The sequence below is a fragment of the Notamacropus eugenii genome, chromosome 4 (assembly GCF_028372415.1).
Source record: "Notamacropus eugenii isolate mMacEug1 chromosome 4, mMacEug1.pri_v2, whole genome shotgun sequence".
In the NCBI taxonomy this organism is placed as follows: Eukaryota; Metazoa; Chordata; class Mammalia; order Diprotodontia; family Macropodidae; genus Notamacropus; species Notamacropus eugenii.
Window position 1 is genome coordinate 354843525 of NC_092875.1, and position 22848 is coordinate 354866372.

Consider the following 22848-nt stretch of genomic DNA (forward strand, 5'->3'; position numbering starts at 1 on the left):
TTGTAATTGTTTTGAGGCTCCCCTAACATGCCCATATGATACAGTGAACTTAATAAATGTTATGTGTGTTCTGTCTACTCCTCTACCCTGCAGGTCCCCTGTTTCTCTCCCTGTCCTTGGTCCTTGCTATTCCCTGAGACACATCAATATTGAAATTAGGACAATTGATAATCCTACAGTGGCCTCTAAGTGTTCAAGTGAAAGGAAGACCTAAAAGTTACTCACTTTAAATCAAAAGCTAGAAATGATTATTAGTGAAGGAGGCATGTCAAAAGCTAAGATAAACTGAAAGCTAGGCCACTATCCTGATCAGTAGCCATCAACATCTAAGCAAGACCCTCCAAAAGCAAAAAAATTATTTACTCTCGGAAGGCTTAGATGATTTCTAGCCAGTTTGTTTTTTTTTTTTTAGCAATAAAGTATTTTTAAAATTAAGGCATGTACATTTTTAAAAAATATATACTATTACACACTTAATGAACTATACTGTAGTGTAAACGTAATTTTCATATGCACCAGGAAACCAAAAAATTGATGTGACTCACTTTATTGAAATATTTTCTTTATTGCAGTAGTCTGAAGCTACAATATTTCTGACTTTGCCTGTATTTTCATTGGCCTGGTTGGTGAATATCTAAAATAATGTAGACAGGATTGTAATTTTTTTTATGTTCATTTGGACCAGCCATGGGCAATGAATATCCCTCCAATTATTTGTCATTTAAAAAAAAATGTTTTGCAGCTTCACATGTCTATTTTGTATATTTGTTATTTTGCATGGTGATTCCTTTTAAATTATTTCCTTCTGGATTTTGTTAGTATTATTTTGAAATGCTATTGATTTTGTGGGTTTATTTTGTATCCTGTTACTTTTACTGAAACTATTCATCTCATTTGTATTTGATTCCCTGAGGTTATCTTAAGTAAACCTTCACATCATGAATAAATGGTAGTTTTGTATCTACTCTGTTTTTACTTTTAATTTCGTTCTCTTGGTTTTACTGCTAAAATTTCTAAAACTCTATCAAATAACATTAGGTATGATTGCTTTATTAAAATAATTGTATGATTTTGGGGTGTTCTGTTTTAAATAATTATTTATACCAATTGTTTTTCTAATGGTAAATGAACCATGCTTGAATCCCGTTAATATCCATCTTAATCATAATGAATAATTTTTGGATATATTATTCTTTTTGTTAGAATTTTAAAAAATAATATTCGTTGGTTGTAATAATTTGTAGTTTAATTTTTTGTCTTTTTTCTTCTCAGATTTAAACATTAAACTCTTATTTTGTCACTTTTGTGTCATGTGTTTTTTTTCCTTCATTTTTAGGACCAGTTGGTACAGCATAGGTAGTAATCATTTAATTATTTGACAGAATCACTAGTAAATCTTTCTGGATTAAGGATCCCTGCTCTGTCTTCTCTTCCCCCTCAGTAGGTCCTAGTTCAGTTTCATTTTTTGAAATTGGATTAAGAGCTTTATTTCATATTCTATTAATTTGTATTTTTTTATATTTTAGATAATCCTCCACTTCTTTCAAATTCTCTGTCACATACTTGTATGGGTATTTATAATTTACGTTCTCTGTTGTGATTTTGTTCTTTTTACTTCAGTAGTTTGATTCTCTTCCTTCGTCTTTTTTAAGAGGTTTATCAATTTTGTTAATCTTTTGAAAGAGCTAGCTTTTAGGCTTTTTTTAATGTTACATAGTTCTTTAATTTTCCATTTAATTTTTCTCATTTTAAAGATTTTTTAGGATTTGTTCATTTTCTTATTTGGAAAATTCCATATTCAGTTCAGTGACCCTCGTTATTTCTCTTTCCTTCTAGTTCTTAATTTTATTTTTTGATTTATTTCTAAAGGCTATATTCATATTTTTCTATTCTCTCTCTGTCCCTCATGGGGTTAAAGTTTCTGAAGTGCCAGCTTTGAGCTCTCTTGTTAGCTCTAATTTGTACATTATTACCTTAGTAGACCTTACCTTATCCTCGTTTTTTTTTCCTTTTGCTATGCCCCACTTTTAGAAATAAGGAAAATAATATTAGATGGCAGCGGTACCACAGAGTCATTCTGTGTCCCATATCATAAGGTTTGGTCCCATTTCTTGGCCTCCTCATGATCAACCTCCCTCCCTAAGGACTTATATCATCTCATCTCTTATTCCATGATTCACCACCCTTACTACTAGTGGTGCCCACTGTCTTTAGGAACTAGACATACTCTCCCTGCTTCAGATTCTGATCTCCTACCACAGCTGCACACCTCTTACCTTGAGAGAATACTGTTCAACAGGAGAAACTCCCTCCCCCTTACCACTGTCTCTTACCATTCATTGCCAAGAGACAACAATAATCATCACCCATGGATATTATCACCTATTCCTTTTATTTCCTGCCTCCTCTTTTCCCATTATGCATCTTCCCACTCCACTGTTCTTTCTTGCAAAGACATTAATTTACAACTTTAAGGAATCAGAGTACTTAGTCCTTGGCAAAGAAGTGCAATTCTTTTAATGTTAGCTTCTTCTGTTTCCCTGATACAGCTTTAACCTCTTTGATCCTTTTTATCCTTTGAAGGCCCTCATTTATTCTTTGTTTTACATAGATCATTCTTTAACAAAACAGAAACAAAAACCTATAACCTGTAACTATGAGAAAATTTCATTAGTCTTTTCTTGGTGTGGTTTACTTTCAGTTCCATGCTGTGTGCGCACACATGCACTGTGTGTGTGTGTGTGTGTGTGTGTGTGTGTGTGTGTGTGTGTGTGTGTGTGTGTGTGTTTAAACAATGATTAGTTTCAGGTTTGTAGCATTAGTGGTCATTTCAGCTTGGGCTGGTTTGCTTTTTTAATATTAAATTCCATTCCTCTAATTTATTGTAAATACAAACAATACTGTATTGAAATTACTTTGCCTTCATATTTCAAAGATTTTCTCTTCATGACTTCCAAAATTTGCTAATGCATTTGTTAAATTTAACTTTTGCATCTCTCGCTATTTGAAGCATGAAGGTTTATCTTGGTGTAGTACCTTGTAGATTCCCATGATTAGTGCCCTGTCTGCATTTGGAAGTTCTGGACTTTAATTATATTATTAAGGTTTTAAAATTCATACTATCTGAGAGATTTAGGATCTCTAATCACTGGACATATCTTTGATGTCAGTCACTTTAATTTGTATGGAATTCATGCCTTCTTTTAGTATGGATACCTTTTGCAAATCTTCCACAATATTTTCTTCTACTTCAGTATTTTTTGCGTTCAAATTTCTCTGTCCCTATCTCTATCTCTCCCGTAGTTTCTATTACTTTGGAAATATTCTTGATCAAAAATACAGTTTTTCCTACTTAACTATGTAGGTTTTGATGTAAATTTATTCATTTTTTTTGAAAGAGTTTTACTTCTCTTAAGTCTCTCTGGGATTTCTTGCTACTTTTCCATAATATACATGGAGTCCATGAGTCTCTTTTATCAGGCAACGTTAGTTCATTTTCCTTTTTATTAAAATTGTTCAAAGTATTTCCATTTCTCAAGGTTCTATTCATTCTTCTTTCTATTTTTATGTCTTCTCTGGCTCAACTGCATATGAGTTAGGTTTTTACTCAGGCTTTCCCTCTTAATATTATAGTATTTTAACTGTCTTATATTTGTCAGTTCCCTTTACACAGGTGGACAAACCCCTGAAGGCTGATTTATTTGGTGGCTTCACCCTCTTCTCATTAGGGAATATTAGATCAGATCTCTTGCATGAATAAGCTGGGAGGTGGGAGGCGGTTTCCACCTTGGTTTCCAGTCCTATTACCCTCTTTCTCCTCTATCCTTTGGCTATATGTCCTTTACACCCATGTTTTCAGGCCAGCCTCAGTTCCTCAATTCAGTTCCCCCACTCCAGAATTGGTGCCTGCTGCTTTTTGTAGGTTGTGTGTTGAGAAGAACAATCAAAGTCACTACCATGGTAGGGAAGGAGGTATTCCCATAGTTGTCCCCTGAATCACAACCTTGGGAGTTTGATATTATGCTCCTTGAGGCAGGCATTTAATAGTTGGTTGAAGTTAGTGATACTGAGTGAGAGCTCTTAAAGTATTAGTTTCCTGGGGTTAACTCTTGAGATTTTCTTTTATCTGTCTTATCTTTTGGATTTATTTAGCTGTAATTTCTCCATACCTAGTACATAATTCCTTTCCTTTGAGGTTTTGGTGTTGAAGAGGTTTACAAAAAGTGGCTTCTGCCATCTTGCTGGTAACATATCACATAATGACATTTTGAAAGAGACTTCATATAAATATAAAGTTATCTATTTTTAACTTTAGATAAGAAAAAAAAAAGACTCCTTCCTCATAATCTCTTCCCTCTCCCCGCCCCAAACCTCTTCTTAAGAAACAAAGCTCAACAAAGGTTGAAAACTAGAAGCATCAAGAGTCAAGGGAACAAAAAGATATTTCAAAAATTGCTTGTTTAGACATGTAAGATGTTGCAAATGATTGTGAAAAACAAACAGACATATGGTCAGGAAGTTTTTGTCAAAGTATTCATTTAAAGAGGCAGTAATTTAAAATATAATTTTTGCTTGTCAAGCTAGCAGAATATGGTATGCTAGACTAGAGTTGGAATGGGTGCTTTTTTTTTTCATGTTTCAGAAATTTTCAGGTTTTGGGTCAGTGGCTTAAATAGAACTCTTATACAAAGCTATACTTAGTTATAACAGATTTTGCTGTGCTTGTCCGGTACTCAGTTTCCTCCATTCTTAGTCTTTGACTTTTAAATTTTAAAATTGAAAGACTGTTAATGTACTACATACAACTCTTGGTGTTGACTTCAATGAGTTGTCCATAAAATAAGTTCTTTTCTGATTTTCTCAGAATTTCTGAAAACTCTTAAAATTAGCTGTATAGAATAACAATCTTTTTTTAAAAAATGTTCTTTGGCTTAGCTCTACAGACATGTTGATTTTGAGTTCAAATCTTTTGGATTTAGGCTCTCTTTGTCTGCCTGTTACTTAGAAGTTCTGTGAAATGCAGATTTCTGGAATGCTTTAGCTGTGCTGGAGCTGATTAACTGAAGTTATAATAATAGTAATTGATACCTTTAATTATATAATGTTTTTAACCTATTTTCAAAGCTTTTACTCACTTTCATTCATTACACTGAGAAACTGTTTACTAAATGCTGCCATCCATAAAATTATTTTTGTCCTTATACCACCCCTTCAAGCTAGGGTAGGGCATGTTTTATTCCCTTTTTACCAATGCAGAAGTATGTTTAACATGTCTCAGGGTTCAGGTGACTTGTGTAAAGTTTTACAAGTAGCAGGAAGTAGAAGGAGGGTCTCTTGAGTTCAATCCCTGTGTGATTTCCTCCTAGCTGTTCTTTTATATGCTTATAATCACCAGTAAATTTAGTAAAGATAAACTCATTATAAGTGAAAAATGGAGGATCTTTACTTTTGTCTAAGAACTGCTTTCTGGGAATGTCTTGCACCAAAGGAGGTCACATTCTATGATTTATTAGATGTCCTACAGAATTCCTTGAGGCCAACAGGGGTAAGCTGAAGTTGCCTAGGGGTCACTCTCTTTGAGATGTGTCACAGGCAGGGTCTGCATCCAAGTCTAAGTAACTTTAGATGCAGTACTCTGCTCCATACTCAGCCACCTCTGTAGGTCCATCTTACTGATATAAAAAGTCTTAATAAAAGATGTTTCTATAGGTTCATAATTAATTCGTTAATTGTTCTTTCTATTTGTGTAGGCAGTTTGATCTTTACAATGATTAATAGGTTATAGTAAATGTAAAACATAATATATAGTGCTTTTAAATTGCTCTCGATTCATCTGATAAAATATATGGTTATGTAGTAACAGAAAATTCTATTGTAATAATAAATGTACTAAAATTATTTGATCACATTGCTTTTCTGCCCATTTTCTCATAAATTCATTCCATAAAAATTTGACTTATGCTCCTAAATAACTCTTTTCTGTTAAGGTAGTATTTACATTTGAGTGATGATTATTACCACTCTGATAAAAATTGATATAGTTTAATTGCATTCCAAAATGCTACAATTATTTTTATTCCATAAATCATGAACAAAAGGCATTGGCTCTTATTATTCAAGCAGTTTGAACCTCTGGGCTACTAAAATACGGTACCCCACAACCACCCCAAGGGTTTTGTCGGTATGTTTCCTGCCTATCTTTTCAACTTTTTAAAGTGTTGTTTAAAAAAAACAGCAGAGCACTCATATAAGTGGACAGCTTGTTGAAGTCAGCACCAGAAGCTGTATGTAGTACAGTAACGGTAAAGTGGCATTGTTTTGCTTTCTTTTTTTTATTTGACAGAGTATTTTAAGTCAGAGAATATAATTTATTTTTCAAGTTATTTCACTAGCAATGGAATCTGTATGTTTACCAAATATAAACTTTTCAATATAAGCACATGAATTTTAAATATATATATTTAAAAATTTTGTAGTACTAGTTTTAGTCTTTTCTGCCTCCTAGTTAACTTCTGTAATAAAATAACAGACATCTTCTTGGCATCTGTGGTACCAAATTGTCATCAGTAATTCTTTCCTATAAAGGCCAATAGTTAGATGTCAGTTGCTGATAAAATTTTGACTGGAAAGATAAGTGATTGGAGGCAAGTAGAGGTGGTTAAGCCTTTTGGAGAATATCTATTTTAGACATATTATTCAGGATTTGATTTAGAAAAATAAAAATAAGATAATGCCTTTTAAAATCGTTTCTTGCGGTTGCTCTCCAGTGTTCTCTTTTGGAGAGAATACCTTTGGATGTTTATTGGATTAAGTTAAGCAGTGCTAATTCTAAATGACTTTGAGTTGTTTGACTGTAGTAGAATTCTGTGACCACCTATCACATCTATACATATATGGCATTTTCTCTCCTATGTATCCTTTCCCCCCTCCCTCTTGTGCTTCCCTTCGCCACTACCCCACTTTTCCCATATCTTCAGAACCAAATCCTTTTGCATGACTTATTTTAGTTTAACCCAGTTATTACTAAAAATGTGACATACATTTAAGTATAAAATAACAATAGGATTTAAAAATTATTCCTATGATTTGTATATATAACTTTAATAATGCTGTTAAGAGGTCTGTATTGTTAAGCAAACTTGGGAAACTCATTTATACTCATAGTAATGATTCTTTCCTTCTCCCTTTTTTTCCTTTTTAGGCTTCATGAGGAAATAATTGACTTTTATAATTTCATGTCCCCCTGTCCCGAAGAAGCAGCTATGCGAAGAGAAGTAGTTAAAAGAATAGAAACTGTCATAAAAGATCTTTGGCCTACGGCTGATGTAAGTGCATATTTTCATGCCTCTGTATGATTATATAGGTAAGTTTAAAAATATAATTGTCACAAAGAATCAGATTCTTTTCCTAGTCAGAGTGCCACCAAACAGACATCTTATGAAAAGGTATGTTTTTTTTTCCCATTGTTTCTGCCCTAAAAGTTAAGAATTCCCCAAACATTCTAATTTCCATTAACCTGTGTGCTCTCTGAGAAGCAGTATAGTGCTCAGTAGGAATAGAATTGTAGAAGGAAAGGCCTGAGTTTAAGCCTGGATTCTTCTATTTCTTGTTTTTTACATTTTATAAAATGAACTATTAATTGCATGTTTTAATACATTTTTAAAGTTTAATTACTGAACTATCTTGACCTACTTCTTATATGACCAGCACTGTACTAGGCACTGTGAGAAAGAAACGATGTGCAAGGCATGGCTTCTGCTTTAAAGGAGCTTATAGTAGACTCAGTAAATTTATCATTTGTGCTGTAAAACTAATTTTTATTTGCCCTATGTTTACTTTAAATATGTCAGTCTTTATATAGCACTCTTTGTACATCTTTGTCCAGATCATTTATAAAAAAGTCATGAAGATAGGAGTAGTTCCAGTAAAGGCAGTGTAACATAGAGGATAGAGTCCTGGACTGGAAGTCAGGAAGATTTAGGCTTCTTCTTACTCTTCTCTTTGTGACTTTGGGCAAATCATTTAACTTCTCTTTGCCTCTGGCACCTCCCTGTAACTTATGTTTTAAGTCATGTATGTATGTATGTATTGAAGGAGGCTTTGGTGGATGGAGTCCCACATTTGAAGTACCTTGTGTTTATGAAATCACAGATTCTTGGTGTATAAGACTATTCCCAGTTACCATTCCATATACCTCTATTTGTCTTTCTCTTTTCCATTTTTTTTTGTTTAACCTTAATAAAAATAATTTTATCAGTTCCATGGTAAAGAAATATTTTTAAAACATGCTTCATGGCTTCCTGGTAATTGTTTTATTTTTTTCCTGATGGTGTCTTGGTCACATTGCCACAATTATAGTTTCAAACTTCTTTTCTCCTTCTCTACATCACTCTATCCCAGGCTTACTCAGCAGAGACCCTTGAGGCCCTCTGTGGTATACTACCTCTTCTCCTTTATTCTTTATTCAAAGTCCTCATCCTCTGTTATGCCATAGTCTATTTCTTTTCTTCTGTCTCTGACAAAGAAGTTGCCCTCCTTTCTAAGGCTCACATCTGTTTGTTCCCTTAATACCTTCTTTTTAGTTAGCCTCTCTCTCCTGTTAAAATTCTTTAACAACCACTCCCTTCCCTATGGATGGCTGGGGTCTCCTTCATCCTAAAAAAAGCAAAACAAAACTTCATTTATTTGACCATGCCATTTCCTCATTCTTTTTTTCCTAGATCTTTTTTCTTTCATAGCCAAATCCTGGAAAAAGACACCCACAGTCATTACCTCCACTTCTTCCACTCCTACTCAGTTTTCGCCTCCTCAGTACCTGGCTCCACTATCATGTACTGGAATCAGTTCTTTCATAGGTTAATAATCTCTTAATTGCATCATTTTTCCTGACCTTTTGACATCTTTCAACACTGTCAACCATTCCTCCCCTTAGTGTACTTCTTTGATTTTCATTTTTCTCCTAGTTTTCCTCCTTCCTGTTTGACTATTCCTTTTTATACTGCTTTGTACCATGCTTCTCCTTATCTTCCCTCCCCTTCTTCATCCTAGGCTCTATTTTGGGCCCTCTTCCCTGTTTTCTTTATTCCTCCTTCATTGGTGATTAGTTCTAATGGGTTTAGCTATTATTTTGATGCCTACGACTTTCAAGTTAATGCCTGGCTCCAATTTCTTTCCTGAACTCAAGACTCCTCTCATCTACTAGCTATCTTCTGCTTTTTGTTTATCTGGGATGTCCTATAAGCCCCTTAGACTCAATTTGTCCAAAATGGTCATTAATAATTCTCTTCAGTAATCCCGATCCCATTTCCAGATCTCATTATTTCTCTTGAAGGAACCACTATCTTTCCATTTGCTTAGGTTGATAAACTGAGTCATCCTTGGTTTTTCTGGCCTTATACTACTCCAACCCTTCATCCAGCCCATTTCTAAATTTTGTTATACAGTACCTTTGAGTTTATTCTCTTATCTCTATTCTTACTTCTACTACCCTGGTGTTCAGGCCCTTTTAACTTCTTTCCTAGATTATTGTAGTGGCTTTCTGATTGGTTTTCTTGCCTTCAATTTTTTTCTTCCCTAATCCACCATCCATAGACCTGCCAAAATAATATTCCTTATGTACAGCTTTGACCACGTCACTCTTCTCTTCAAAAATCTTCAGTGACCCCCCCTATTGCTTACGCACTCGGCCCAGGATTTTGGCCTTGCTTTTCTGGCTCTAGCCTAATTTTTCAGATTTAACTTCACATTACTGACTTTTACACAATGACATTACTATCAAACTGACCTAGTTACTCTTCCCCAAACTTGGTTGCTCCCTGTCCCCAGTCCTTTTCATAGGTATCCCTAATGCCTGAAATACTCTTTCTCCTTACCCTTGCCTCTTAGGATGCGTAACTCTTTCAAGGACCAGTTCATCTGCCTTTTCTGATCCTCCTAGTTGGTGCTTCTCTTTTCCTTCAGATTATCTTGTGTTTAGTTATCTGTTTATGCGGTATATCTTGCAGACTTCTTGAGGTCATGGACTGGTGGCTTTCCCTCACTTTGATGGTGGTATTGTATGTCCCTAATGCCTTGCACAATACGTTGAACACAATAGGCATTTAAGTATTTATTAAAAGAAATTCAAGTATAGCTATTCAGAAAATCTGTGTGTTATAAACTATGGTCAGCTGTTCCTGGTTATCTAAATGTAAGTTTTTTTACCTTAAAGAATTTTTGATAGGTTAGTCAGGCATGAGTTCCTTTTACTAAATTGTTTCCTTGAGCATTCAGTTATAGACTTTACCTCCTTACTCATTATGAAAATAAGATTTAATCATTTCTCAGGGTCTATTGTAGAGTATTCTTGTGTTTTATAATTCCTGGCCATTTGCCACTTATTCAACACAGTATCTGTTTATAATGACAGGTTATACATTTTGGCCTGTAGTTATCCAGTTTCACCATTAAGTGCCTTCTAAACACTTGGCTCAGCGTCATCCCATTAAAGTGATTTTTCAATCTCTAGACGAAGTCTAGAACATCCTGTACATTTATCATTGGTTGCTATCTCCACCTTACCCATATGAAAAGGATAATTTGAGAATGAGAATCTTCTTTAATGGCTTCCTCAGTGAAAAGGAAGAATTAATTTAGTGTTTATTTTGATTTCTTATTTTTTGAACTTTGCTCACCAGTCCATTTACTTATCTTGCTGCCTTTCTTCCTTTGATGTATAAAAGAGACTTCTATTATCAACATATGTTTTTCTTGAACTTCTAATAAGGTGTTTAAAAAAGGATATTTTTGAGAAATTTACTTAACAATTCTTGTCCTTTCCCTCACCCTAACCACCTAAATTAATGCCCCATGATTTCCTTTTGAAAAATTGAATGATTAATTTCATTGGTTTTCTATCAGATCATTTAGTCTTAAAATGTATAGTAAAGATTTTTATCCTCTGCCTAGTCCCCACCCTTTTCCAGTTTTAATAAATCCTTTAAAAAATTAAGGAAACTGCTGATGTCAGTTATTACCAAAAGTTTAGTGAATTTGTAATGATTTTGATTTAGCAGCAAGAAAATATGATTTCTTCTTTTACTGGTGAATTTTCATCAGTAGATAAATGTATTTTGTAGTTCTATGAAATTATTGAAATTACAGAGTTCTTTGCCTTAGGATGAAATGAAAATCACACACACACACACACACACACACACACACATACATATATAAAATTACACAAATACATCAGTCATTTTTATTGAGATTTTATTGACCCAGGCAGTATCCTGGTGTGTAATCAACTTGCTGTTCTTATTATTTCAGGCTCTTAAACATATAGTGCCTGGTTTGTCTGCTTATTGTGCTTTAATATATAACTCATTTTAGGGATAATTTGTTGTAGCAGTCTAAAAATAAATTGATTTTTAATGCTCATTTATAGCATTATATAATAAGACTATAATAAAACTTTATGTAGCCTATGAATATTCTTGTTATTTTATCATCCTTACCTTTAGATTGTTTCTAATAGAATTTTTAGAGTATCCTAAAATTTGAGAATTAGAAGAGACTTCAGTGGCCATCTACTTTAATTTCTAGTAAAAGGAATCATCACTATAAAACACCTTCCTAGAGGTTATCTAGATTCTGCTTGAAGGCTTTCCAAGTAGGCAAAAACTACCACTTTTTAAGGTAGCCATTTTCACTTTTGGACATCTCTAATTGCTGGGAAATTTTCCTCCCAAAGTCAAGCCTTAAACTCTTTGCAATTTCTACCCACTGTATTCGTCATCTGGCAGTAAAAAAAAAAATACCTTTTCTACTTGATAGCCCTTTAAATCTCTGCCTCTCCTCCTCTTTTTTTCTCATTACCAAATATCCTCAGTTCCTTTTATCCAGTCTTTATATGGCATGAATTCCAGGTCCTTCACATTGATGGTTTCCCTCACCTGGAATCTCTCCAGTTTATTAATATCCTTCTTTACACAAAGTGATCAGAACTCAACACAATCCTACAGATATAGACTGACTAGGACAGAAAGTGGAGGAACTCTTGCCTCCTTTTTTTTTCCCTGTTAACGAAGCCCAAGAGTGCATTTTTTTATTTGATTTTTTGACAGCCATGTTGTACTGCTGAGTGAGACTGAATTCGTAGTCTACCAAAACCCCCAGATCTTTGTCACAAAAGCATCCCTCCCTCAATCTTGTACTTATGAAGTTAGCTTTTTGTTAGTGTAAGATTTACATTTATTCCTATTAAATATCATCTTAGTAAATTCAGCCTAACACTCTGATCTGCTAATATATTTTTGGGATCCTGACTCATTCAGTGTGTTAGCCATCCCTCCCATTTTAATGTCATGTGCAACTTTGATGAGTTTTACATCCTTATCTTTATCTAAGTCATAGATAAAAGTGATCAACAGCATTAGGCTGAACCCATATTTGGGGGTTACTTCACTGCAGAATTCTTGCCGTGTTGACATTGAACCATTAACAGCTACTTTTTGAGGCCGGCCATCCAACTAGTTCTGAATCAATTTAATTGCATTATCTTCTCCACATTTTTCCATCTTTTCCATCTGAGTAATTTGAGGTTTTTTTTTTTTGGTCAAAAGTTTTGCTGAAATATACATAAACTATATCTGTGGAATTCTCATTGTTTTAGTAATCCATCAAAAACAAAAAAAGGAAATCATGTTTATTTGGTATAACATATTTATAATGAAGCCATTCAAATCACTTTTTCCTTTTCTAGATATTTACCAATCATCTCTTTAATAATCCATTCTAGGATTTTCCTAGGAACCAAAGTCAAGTTCACTGACCTGTAGTTTGCAGATTTCTTTTTTTGGGGGGGATAGGGGATTTGGGGAAGTGGAGAAATCAAAACATTTGTCCTTCTCTAACCTTCTGTTACTTTCCCCATTTTCCATAGTTTTTCCACATATTAACTCAGCAATTACTTCTGTGTAAATGTCATGTATCAGTATTTTTGGATATTTGAGTACTTTTGCAGATGGGCTGGACTTTGAATTAGGAGAGACCTTGATTCAGATCCTGTTTCTGACACTTTTGGTGTGATTTTCACTAGGTGACTTAATTACTCTGAGATTCATTTTCTTCTCTTCTAAAATAAGGGTGATATCTGTGGTTGTTTTAAGGATTCATTGAATAAGAAAACACTGCTAAATTTAAAGTGCTATATAAACTTTGGCTATTATTTTTATTTTTGTTGTGGATGAATTATGCCAATTTTGATGTTCTTACAAATATAATTGCTTCAGTGATTTATTTTGGTTTAGTAATTTAATGTCATCTATCATAGGGCTTTAAAAAATTACAGTATTTTAAAGTTATTTAGGTGGAGCAACACGACTAATTCTTTGGTTTTGAGAGCTTTAGAGATTCACACAATGGGAATGGGAAGTCAATAAAATAAGAATGTTCATAGATTGCAAAATATTTTCTTACCAATTTAATTTTGATCTGTGTTTTATTATTAAAATTCTAGTTTAATTTTGTATCTAATAATAAGTATTTTTATGTTAAACTTGTTACTTTAGTCAGAACCTTGATAGTGAGTTGCTTTGAAATGTTTCAGTAGAGAATATCTTTTTCTTTCAGGTTCAGATATTTGGCAGTTTTAGTACAGGACTTTATCTTCCAACTAGGTAAGTTAAAATTTTTACTTGTTTTGTTTCTTAATTCCCATTATGTGTTGTGTGTTTATGTGCATTAAAGATGTAAAGAGATGTTTAATTTTTTAAAATTTCAAGATTACATATCATATGATTATAGCCAAATTAGGAATTGATAAAGAACCTAGGGGAAAATGGTGGTAAGAAATGAATTTCTTGGGATTTCAGGTTTTATTATAATTTTATGTTCATAGTTCACAGTTTTAGTTTTGCACTTATTTAAGGTCCCAAACTCTTCATTATAAAATGAGAGGGTGAGCTACTTGGCATCCTTACCATCTAACTCTATGATTCAATGATCCTAAGTATGAGGTTTTTTTTTATAATTCTCAATTTTTCCCATTATAGGCCTTTTAACTCATAATTATGGGTAAGATTTGGCATAATTGCATAAGAAATTTCGTTAAAAATTTGATTTTAAGAGTTAACTCCTGTTCTTCTGACCTATTACTACCATTTTCAGATTGAGGGAGAGATCATATTTGAAATTTACGAGGATTCTAGATAACCCAGGGACATCCCGAATTACATTTAACAAAAGGTGAATGTGACTTGGAAAAACACAATAATCAGTAGAGAGCACAGAAGTGTGAATCAGGAGATATTGGTTTTCTTTTTAAATTATACCTGTAGGATGTTTAGAAAACTCCGTCACTTTTCTATTTGCCATTTTACAATGGGAAATAAACTGCCTTTTACAAGTGATGCCAGTTAGTGGAATTATTTTAGGCTTCTAAAGATCGAGTGAATGATCTATTTGTACTAAATGTTATGTGTTGTTCTACTTTAAGAATATGAATAAACTATTTATTGAATATTTTATTAACATCTTCTCTACCTTTTGTGTAGTGACATAGACTTAGTAGTCTTTGGAAAGTGGGAACGTCCTCCTTTACAGCTGTTGGAACAAGCGCTGCGCAGACACAGTGTGGCTGAGCCGTGTTCTATTAAAGTGCTTGACAAAGCTACAGTGAGTATTTTTTAAAAGTAATGAAGCAGGTGGTTTTAAAGGACTAAAAATATTCGGTACAAGTCTCTGTTTGGGTCCAGTAGATTATATGATTTAATATGTTTAATTTTTCAACATTTAGATTATTTTCTAGGTTAGAATTTGAGTGTATATAATGTCACTCTTTTGGTAATGTAGTCTGTAATCATGATTACCAGCTGTATAAAAACTTAATGGAAATTTTAATTATGAGTAGAACAAGAACTAGCAAACAATCAAGATTTTCATGGCAGAATACTATAATTTTACTTAAACTTAATTTCTTCCTTGTGGAGAAAGAGATACCTCAAGTTAGAAATCCTGTAATCATTTAGAGACCTTGAAGATGGTAGGCTGGGGGCATGTTAGGTTTTCAGTATGCTCCATTATGTTAGTAAGCTCCAAAATAGTGGTATTAGTGTAAACTCCCAGGAAGGGGAATTGCAAAGGAACTTTGTTAAATATTTGCTTAGTTTTCAAACTGAATAAAATGTTATCCTCACATTTCACTACTTATAGTATTTAGAAGGGTAAAAAATGTTACATCTTTATATTGATGACCAATGAAATTATTGCTGATAGAGCAAGTTAAATTTGTTGTGATTCTTAAAGCCGAATTAAAGTGTTTGGACATCCTAAAACAAGATGTTTTAGTTTAAGTACACAATTTAGACTATTAATAGACAAAACATTTTTTCGTTGCCTTATTACACCACTGGCAATTTTTGTGGGAGGGATGCACCTTTACTCTCTCTGCCCTGGGGTACTTACTTTTTCCAAACTTACCATTCCGTAAAAACAAGAATAAATAAGATCCCAGTCATCTATATTTCCTGACTGAGTTGTACTTTCTTTTTTTCATTTTTTTTTAAATTATTATTTTTTAATGTTTAACAATCACTGCCATACAATTGAGATTTTATCCCCCCCACACCTACCCCCCACTGCCCCCCTCCCTCCCCATGACTGCATACAATTCTGTATAGGTTCTACATATGCTTTCCTATTGAGTATATTTTCACTATAGTCATGCTATGTACTCAGACTAAAATAAATGAAAGAAATCATATAACAAATCAAAACATGATACACAAAAACTTACACATACACAAACATAATCTGCTACATTTTGTGAATGACTTCCATATTTCTTTCTCTGAGTGTGGAAGGCATTTTGCCTTGAGAACCACCTTTGGGATTTTTTTTTTTTATAAGAAGTTTTTGCGTTATTACAAAATTCCAAGTCTACCAGAAAAAACTCTCGCACACTGTGGTCGTTGCTGTGCACAGAGTTCTCCTGGTTCTGCTCCTTTCACTCAGCATCAGGTCATATAAGTCCTTCCAGGCCTCTCTGAAGTCTTCTTGTTCATCATTTCTTATGGCACAATAGTACTCCATTACATTCATATACCATAATTTATTCAGCCATTCCCCAATTGATGGACATCCCCTTGACTTCCAGTTTTTGGCAACTACATAGAGTGCTGCTATAAATATTTTTGTACATGTGGGACCCTTTCCCATTTTTATGATCTCTTGGGGATATAGTCCTAGTAGCGATATTGCTGGGTCAAAGGGTATGCACATTTTTGTAGCCCTTTGGGCATAGTTCCAAATTGCTCTCCAGAATGGTTGGATGCGCTCGCAGCTCCACCAACAATGAATTAGTGTTCCATGAGTTGTACTTTCTTGTAAAAGCATTTTAGTGTGGTCGCGAATGGTACTGTTTCAGCTCTGTTACTAATTATGAGGCAGCTAAAGGGCACACTGAATAGAGACCTGGACTTGGATTCAAGAAGACCTAAGTTCAGCTTCAGCCTCAGATCCTTACTAGTTAGGTGTCCCTGGGCAAATCACTTAACCCCTGTCTACCTTAGTTTTCTCATCTGTGAACTGGGAATAATAAAAACACTTACCTCCTGGGTTTGTTATATGAGGATCAAATGAGATAAGAATCGTAAAATACTTAGCACAAAGCCTGGCATTTAGTAAGTGCTATATAAATGTTATTTTTATAATTATTACAGTGATGATGAGAATACTAAGCTGTGCGACCTTGAACACATTCCTTAATCTTTTGGGGGCTCAGTTTTCTCACTGGTAAAAATGAAATGTAGTTCCAAGATCCTTTTTAGCTGTAGAACTTTAAATTACTGTATTATATCACCTGGATGTTTTTACTAAATTGTACTATATGCAAAGTACTGTAAGTGCTGTGTGTTTGTAGTTGTTTTGAAAGGCAGCATTCGTTTTCTTGACGTTTTTTACATTTATGGTAGTCCAGTTTATGATTACAAGATGATGTAGGATTGCAGTCTCCTCACTGATGGAGGGAGGTGTTATTGCTAAGTCCTTTTTGTCCAGCTGCTTGTTATTTTATTTTCTAAAATGTATAGAAAGTAGCAATTTTGAAAAATCTTATTAAATAACTACAATTATTACATAGTAAGTCAGTAATTTCTTTAAAACTTTTTTCAGGTACCAATAATTAAACTCACTGACCAGGAGACAGAAGTGAAAGTTGACATCAGTTTTAATATGGAAACTGGTGTGAAGGCAGCTCGGTTGATCAAGGATTATATGAAGGTATGCTTATTATGCTTAAAAGTTGAATCTCCAAAATGCGTAATGAGTTTTAAGACTTACTTTAGTTACTTCATTTTAAACTCTATAAGAAACAATACTAGATATGGCATATATTTGGAAAATGACTTAGTTTTATTTTTAATGCATTATTTTTGCCCTGGTTTGTGCTACAAAGTTATAAAGTATGAGTCCTTTTCTAAGTAATTATAAAAGTGCTTTTTCCACTTGAACTTGAGTATTTCTGCCACTATTTACACTACAAAGTTTTAGCTGAGAGAATCCCATTCAAAGTAACCATGTAGCAAATTTGCATCTACATTGTGAACTGTCTTGTTCTATTTTTAAATTTGAAACAAAGTAGAATTTTGTTTCAAAAAAAGTTGTTAAAATTCTCTTTCCAGTATTTATTGGTAGAAATAACAGAAGACTAGCCATATTTATGAATTTAATTCAGGATTTTTAATGTGGTTCAGTAATCATAAATTAATTGTGAGTATAATACTCAGAAATATAACATTGTCTATTATTCAGTTGTAACTATTACTAAAAATTAAAAAATTCAAAGAAAAATATATCCTTTGAAATGCTCTTCATTTTGATTAAAATGACCTTAACATTTTGCTTGAACGCTCGATTGACTGAAACATTTTTAAAGCGATAGCTTTGTCTTGCTGTAGATTTTAAATGTCCTTTCTTAACAGCAGGACCAAAATGGGTGAACTGTAAAGTTATAAAACTTCCTTAATGTGATTTATCTTTCAGAAAATGTTAAACTAAAATATACTTAGACTTTTTAAAAAATATATTTTATTTTTTTCCCCAATTATATGTTAAAACATGTAAACTTTTGAGTTCCAAATCCTATCCCTCCTTCCTTTCTACCCTTCCTAAGATGATAAGCAGATATAGGTTTGTATAGGCTTTTAAAGATTTCTTCTTTAACCTAAGTTTTCAAGTACTATTATCCTGAATTATCAGAATTAAAAAATTAGACATCAAAGTTTTATAAAATTTCTGGTGTTTACAAATCACATCATCATATACTTTGATGGCTCTATGATCTCACTGATGTGGATCTCCCTGCCAAAGTGCAAAGCAAAACCCACGCATGCCTGCATATTCTGTAACTCTTACCTAGGTCCTCCCATAAGTTCTCCATAGGAGACCTGTCCAAAATACTAGGGGTCATTCCCCACAATTCTTCACATTGCTTGATTACTAGTGAAATACATAAACCATCTCTTTAAGAGAACCAGCTCTTGAGACAGAGAACTTAGATTCACATCTTACCTCCAATGCTTTTACTACCTTTATGGCCTTGGACAGGACACTTAGCCTTCCTGGGCCTTATTTTCCTCATTTGTAAAATATGTGGGTTTGACTAGATCCTGGGCCTCTGACATCTCAGAGACCTTCTAGATTCTGTGATCCTATTTCTCTATTTTTGCATAGTTTTCTCTGATGATATCTTTTTAAAAATTTTAATTAGTTTATTTTTAGTTTTCAGCATTCACTTCCATAAGCTTTTGGGTTTTAAATTTTCTTCACCTCCCTCACTTCCTCCCTCCCCAAGATGGTGTGCAATCATATATAGGCTCTACATATACATTCTTATTAAATATATTTTCATATTAGTCATGTTGTATAAAAGAATTAGAATGAATGGGCGGAACCATGAGAAAGAAAAAAACAAAACAGCAGAAAAAGAGAAAGCAAATAGTATGCTTCGACCTGATGCATTCAGACTCCATAGTTCTTTCTCTGGATGTGGATGGCATTTTCCATCACGAGTCTTTTCAAATTGTCTTAGGCCTCTGTGTTGCTGAGAAGAACTAAGTCTATCAAAGTCCGTCATCTGATGATATCTATTTTAAACCATTCCTGTGGAATTCTTCCTTGGTAATAAACTGCAGCATATTTATGCTCACTATCTTCTTCTCCACTGCCCTTGGAATGACCCTCAACTTTAATTCTTCAGGGACTATAATGTTTTGTGACTCTCAGTCATCCAATACTTTTAGAAGAATATTGATATTTTAAAAATGTACCATTGTTTCAAGGAAAAGATTGGAGTCATTAAATTTCTCAGCCTGTTCTTCTCTTCCTATTTAATTCTGGACCCATTATCACTTTGTACTATTTGTCCAAAATATTTTTTGGACCAACTTTATTCAACTATATTATTAAAATTCTGGATAATAGGCATGTTTTAGCCACTTTCTTTTTCCTATTTGAATAGTTAGACTGAATTCGGATTATAGATCTCATTTAGGATGCTTTGCATTGTCCTAAGGGAACAGACTCCATCCCTCTTGTCATTTTATCCTCAGTATGTGGTACATAGTAGATACTTAATAAATATATAATTGATTTTATAGCTATTGATATTTCCTCACATATCTTTTTTTTGGAGTTCCAAATAAATTCTAAGATTTTTTCCCTTAAGGAATTGTGATATTTTGAAAACTGAGCCCTTGTTCCTTCAGAATTAGACCTGTTCCAAATATCTATGGTGTGGTCCAGCTGTTTTTTGCATCTTTAATTTCTTTACAGCCATTTTTATGCCCCCTTCAGGATTGTTCTATTATAGTCCAGCATAATGCCTCATTATTATTGAAGACAATAGTTTGCCATATAAATCTTCATAGATCTTTTCTATTGTTTGGTTTGGTTGTACTTCTAATTTCATTGTTACCCACCCATGGTATGGACTGACTTAGTTGGATTCTTGTCTAACTTTTTGTAAATTTTTTGCCTTCAATTGCTATTTTTAAAATTTTGAACTTAAAAATAAAAAAAAATCCATATAAACAGCAGAACACAAAGGATTGTATGTGAGACCAAGTCTCTGATTCATACTTTTTAATTTTTTTGTTTGTTAAAAAGTACATGATAAATTCTACACATTATATTTAAAGCTATACTGCTTGTTTGTATTTCTTTCTGTTCTCTTCCATGCATTTAAACAAAAATGTTTCAGTGGGTAGCTACTTCTTTTGGTATTAGCATTGCTAACTTGTCCTCTCCATTCAATACTCCTCCAACACTCCAAATTTAAAAAGTGAGAGAAAGGGGTGTGGGAAACAATCTTTGTAACAAATATGGGTAGTTAAGCAAAAATAATCTACCTAGTGGCCATGTCCAAAAGTATATGTGTCTTCCTGGACTCTTTCTGCCCTTTGATCCCCTCGCCTTTCTTTCATTAGATTGCTAATATGTTTCATCATATGACCTTTGTAGATATGATTGGTTATCACACCGATTAGAATTCTTGAGTTTTTATAGATTTTTTTTTTTACAGTGTTGTTATCCTTATATAAACCATTGTTTTGTTTTTTGCATACTTTATGTCAATTCATACTCCAAAAGATTCTCTGCAAATTTTCTTCATTCCAAATGGCACAATAATTTATAACATTCTTATGTCACAATGTGTTCAGCCATTCTCCAATGGATGGGCATCTCTTTTAGAATATAATTCTTTGCTTTGTTTTTTCTTTTATCTCTCAACATCAAGAAGTTTGTTGTACCTGCAGCTATTTCTTCACCAGTATTCTCCTTTTCCTTAACCCTGCACCCCTCATTCCTGATGGTTGCTCTGTTGAATTTGATGTATTTCTGCACCAGATTGTTTGAGTGGGGGTGTGTGTGTGTGTGTGTGTGTGTGTGTGTGTGTGTGTGTGTGTGTTAAGCCCTTCTTTATCTGTTTCAGTTAAAAGTGAGGTTCATTTGATGCCCATTTCCCACACCTACTTCTCACACATCTCAAGTTTGAAAAAGAATAAGTTCTAATACTTTTTATATTAATGTATTTTTTATATTCTCCCTTATTTTCCAATTTGTTTTAAACACTCAGAAAGGGACTAATCTGGCCTTAGGACTTGTATTTTTCTGAGTTAAGTCCCTAAATTTTCTTTGAAAACATTAAGATTCTGAAGATAGGATTACATTATCAGAAGGCTGCTTCCATTTGCTCAGATAAAATTTATCTTTCTCACTTTCTTTTAATTCTTGTATTGACACTTCAGAGCTCTTTCTTAGCTCTGGTCTTTTCTTCAGAAATGTTTGAAAATCTTCAATTCCATTAAAGGTCTATTTTTTCCCCTCTTGTAAGATGATAGTTATCGTTTGCATGGTAAATTATTTTTGGTTGCAAGCATATGTCTTTTGCTTTTGAAATAATACTTTCCAAAATCTCCTTTCATTTAAATTAGGAGCTTCCAGGTCTTTTGGGGATCCTTGATTTCATCTTTGGTACTTGCATTGCTTCTTTCTGGATGCTGATAGTATCTTTTCTTTGATGTGTAGAAGCTTTGGAATTTGACTGACATTCCTAGGACTTTTCTTGTTGAAGTTCTTTCAGAAAGTGATAGGATTCTATCTTTTCTTTGATTTCTTGTACTAATAGATTTGGTTAGTTCTAATTTATGATTTCTTTAAATATATATTTTAAAAATCATGGTTTTTCAGGGAAAGTGATGATTTTTAAATTGTCCCACCTTGACCTGTTTTCTAGATTGTTTGTTTTTAGTAGCAGATAGGTTTTTCTTCTTTTTGCTTTTCTCAGTCATTACATTTCATTTTTAAAAAATATTTCTTCCTATCTTATGTAGTTATTTATTTCAGTCTGGTCTTTTCTAGTTTTCAGGGAGTCCATTACTGGGTAAATTCTACTACTTTCTGTTCTAAACTATTCATTCTCCTGCCAATTTTTTCCTTCAGAGCTTTCTTCTTCTTTTTTTAATCTCTTAATTCCTTAAAAGATAAAAAAAGTAGATATTCATATAGTCCTCATGGAAAATTGATTTTTTTCTTTGAGTAGCTGCCAACAGTTGTTACAGAATTACTTTCTTCTTTTGGAAGATCTCTAAATTAGCAATAATTTTTGGTTCTGATCAGTGTCTTCTTTGGTTTACTCATGAATTTGGCTTTCGTTTATGAATTTTGGCTTTATATTAGGAGCAAGTTCCATGACTGCTCCACTTTTGGGTGGTGTGGTTGCCATTCTTTGTCTAGCACTTAGCACAGTGCCTGGCACGTAGTAGGCACTTAATAAATGTATATTACATTGAATTGAATGTTGTGGTGGTGGTGTTGGTGTTGGTGTTCATCCTTTGTTGCTGAAGAAGACCATTTCATCAGAGAAATGATGACATGACTTGCACTTGACTTTGTTTTGAGTGAGGAAGGGCTGTGCAGGTCACCAGCCTCACTTCTTCAGAACCATCTGAATCCAATGACCCAGATATTCATCAGGATGACTGGAGATGACCCAGGATGCAGTGGGAGACCTTGGCCCCTTTAGGCCAAGGTCTGTTCAGGTACTCACTTAGGGTGAGGTAATGCCCATTCATTGAATAGGCCTGTTTAAGAAGTAGCTCTGAGTTCATCACCAGGTGTTCTGCCTACTGTCAATGAGCCTCTCTATATTTTGTTAGTTGTGTATTGCCAGGATCTCATTTGAGACCTCTGCTCTGGTGGAATCTTCAAAGAACTAGTGCTGAAGAATGTGGGGCTTCTCTATGCCACAAGGGGGCATCATAATAGGACTTGGTGGGGCTCATATGATTTTCAAGAAGCAAATAAAAG

The 22848-nt window shown here is 33.7% G+C and overlaps 1 protein-coding gene across 4 annotated transcripts in view; it reads left to right on the forward strand.

The window, feature by feature from the left end:
- The window catches only part of TENT4A (terminal nucleotidyltransferase 4A), a 93213-nt gene that overhangs the window by 48219 nt on the left and 22146 nt on the right, over positions 1–22848 (forward strand). For all 4 annotated transcript variants that reach the window (XM_072605393.1, XM_072605394.1, XM_072605395.1 and 1 more), the window contains exons 2-5: positions 7202–7325; positions 13612–13658; positions 14535–14655; positions 17152–17259. In XM_072605393.1, coding sequence (XP_072461494.1) covers positions 7202–7325; positions 13612–13658; positions 14535–14655; positions 17152–17259 — 400 coding nt within the window. The remainder of the gene's footprint in view (positions 1–7201; positions 7326–13611; positions 13659–14534; positions 14656–17151; positions 17260–22848) is intronic.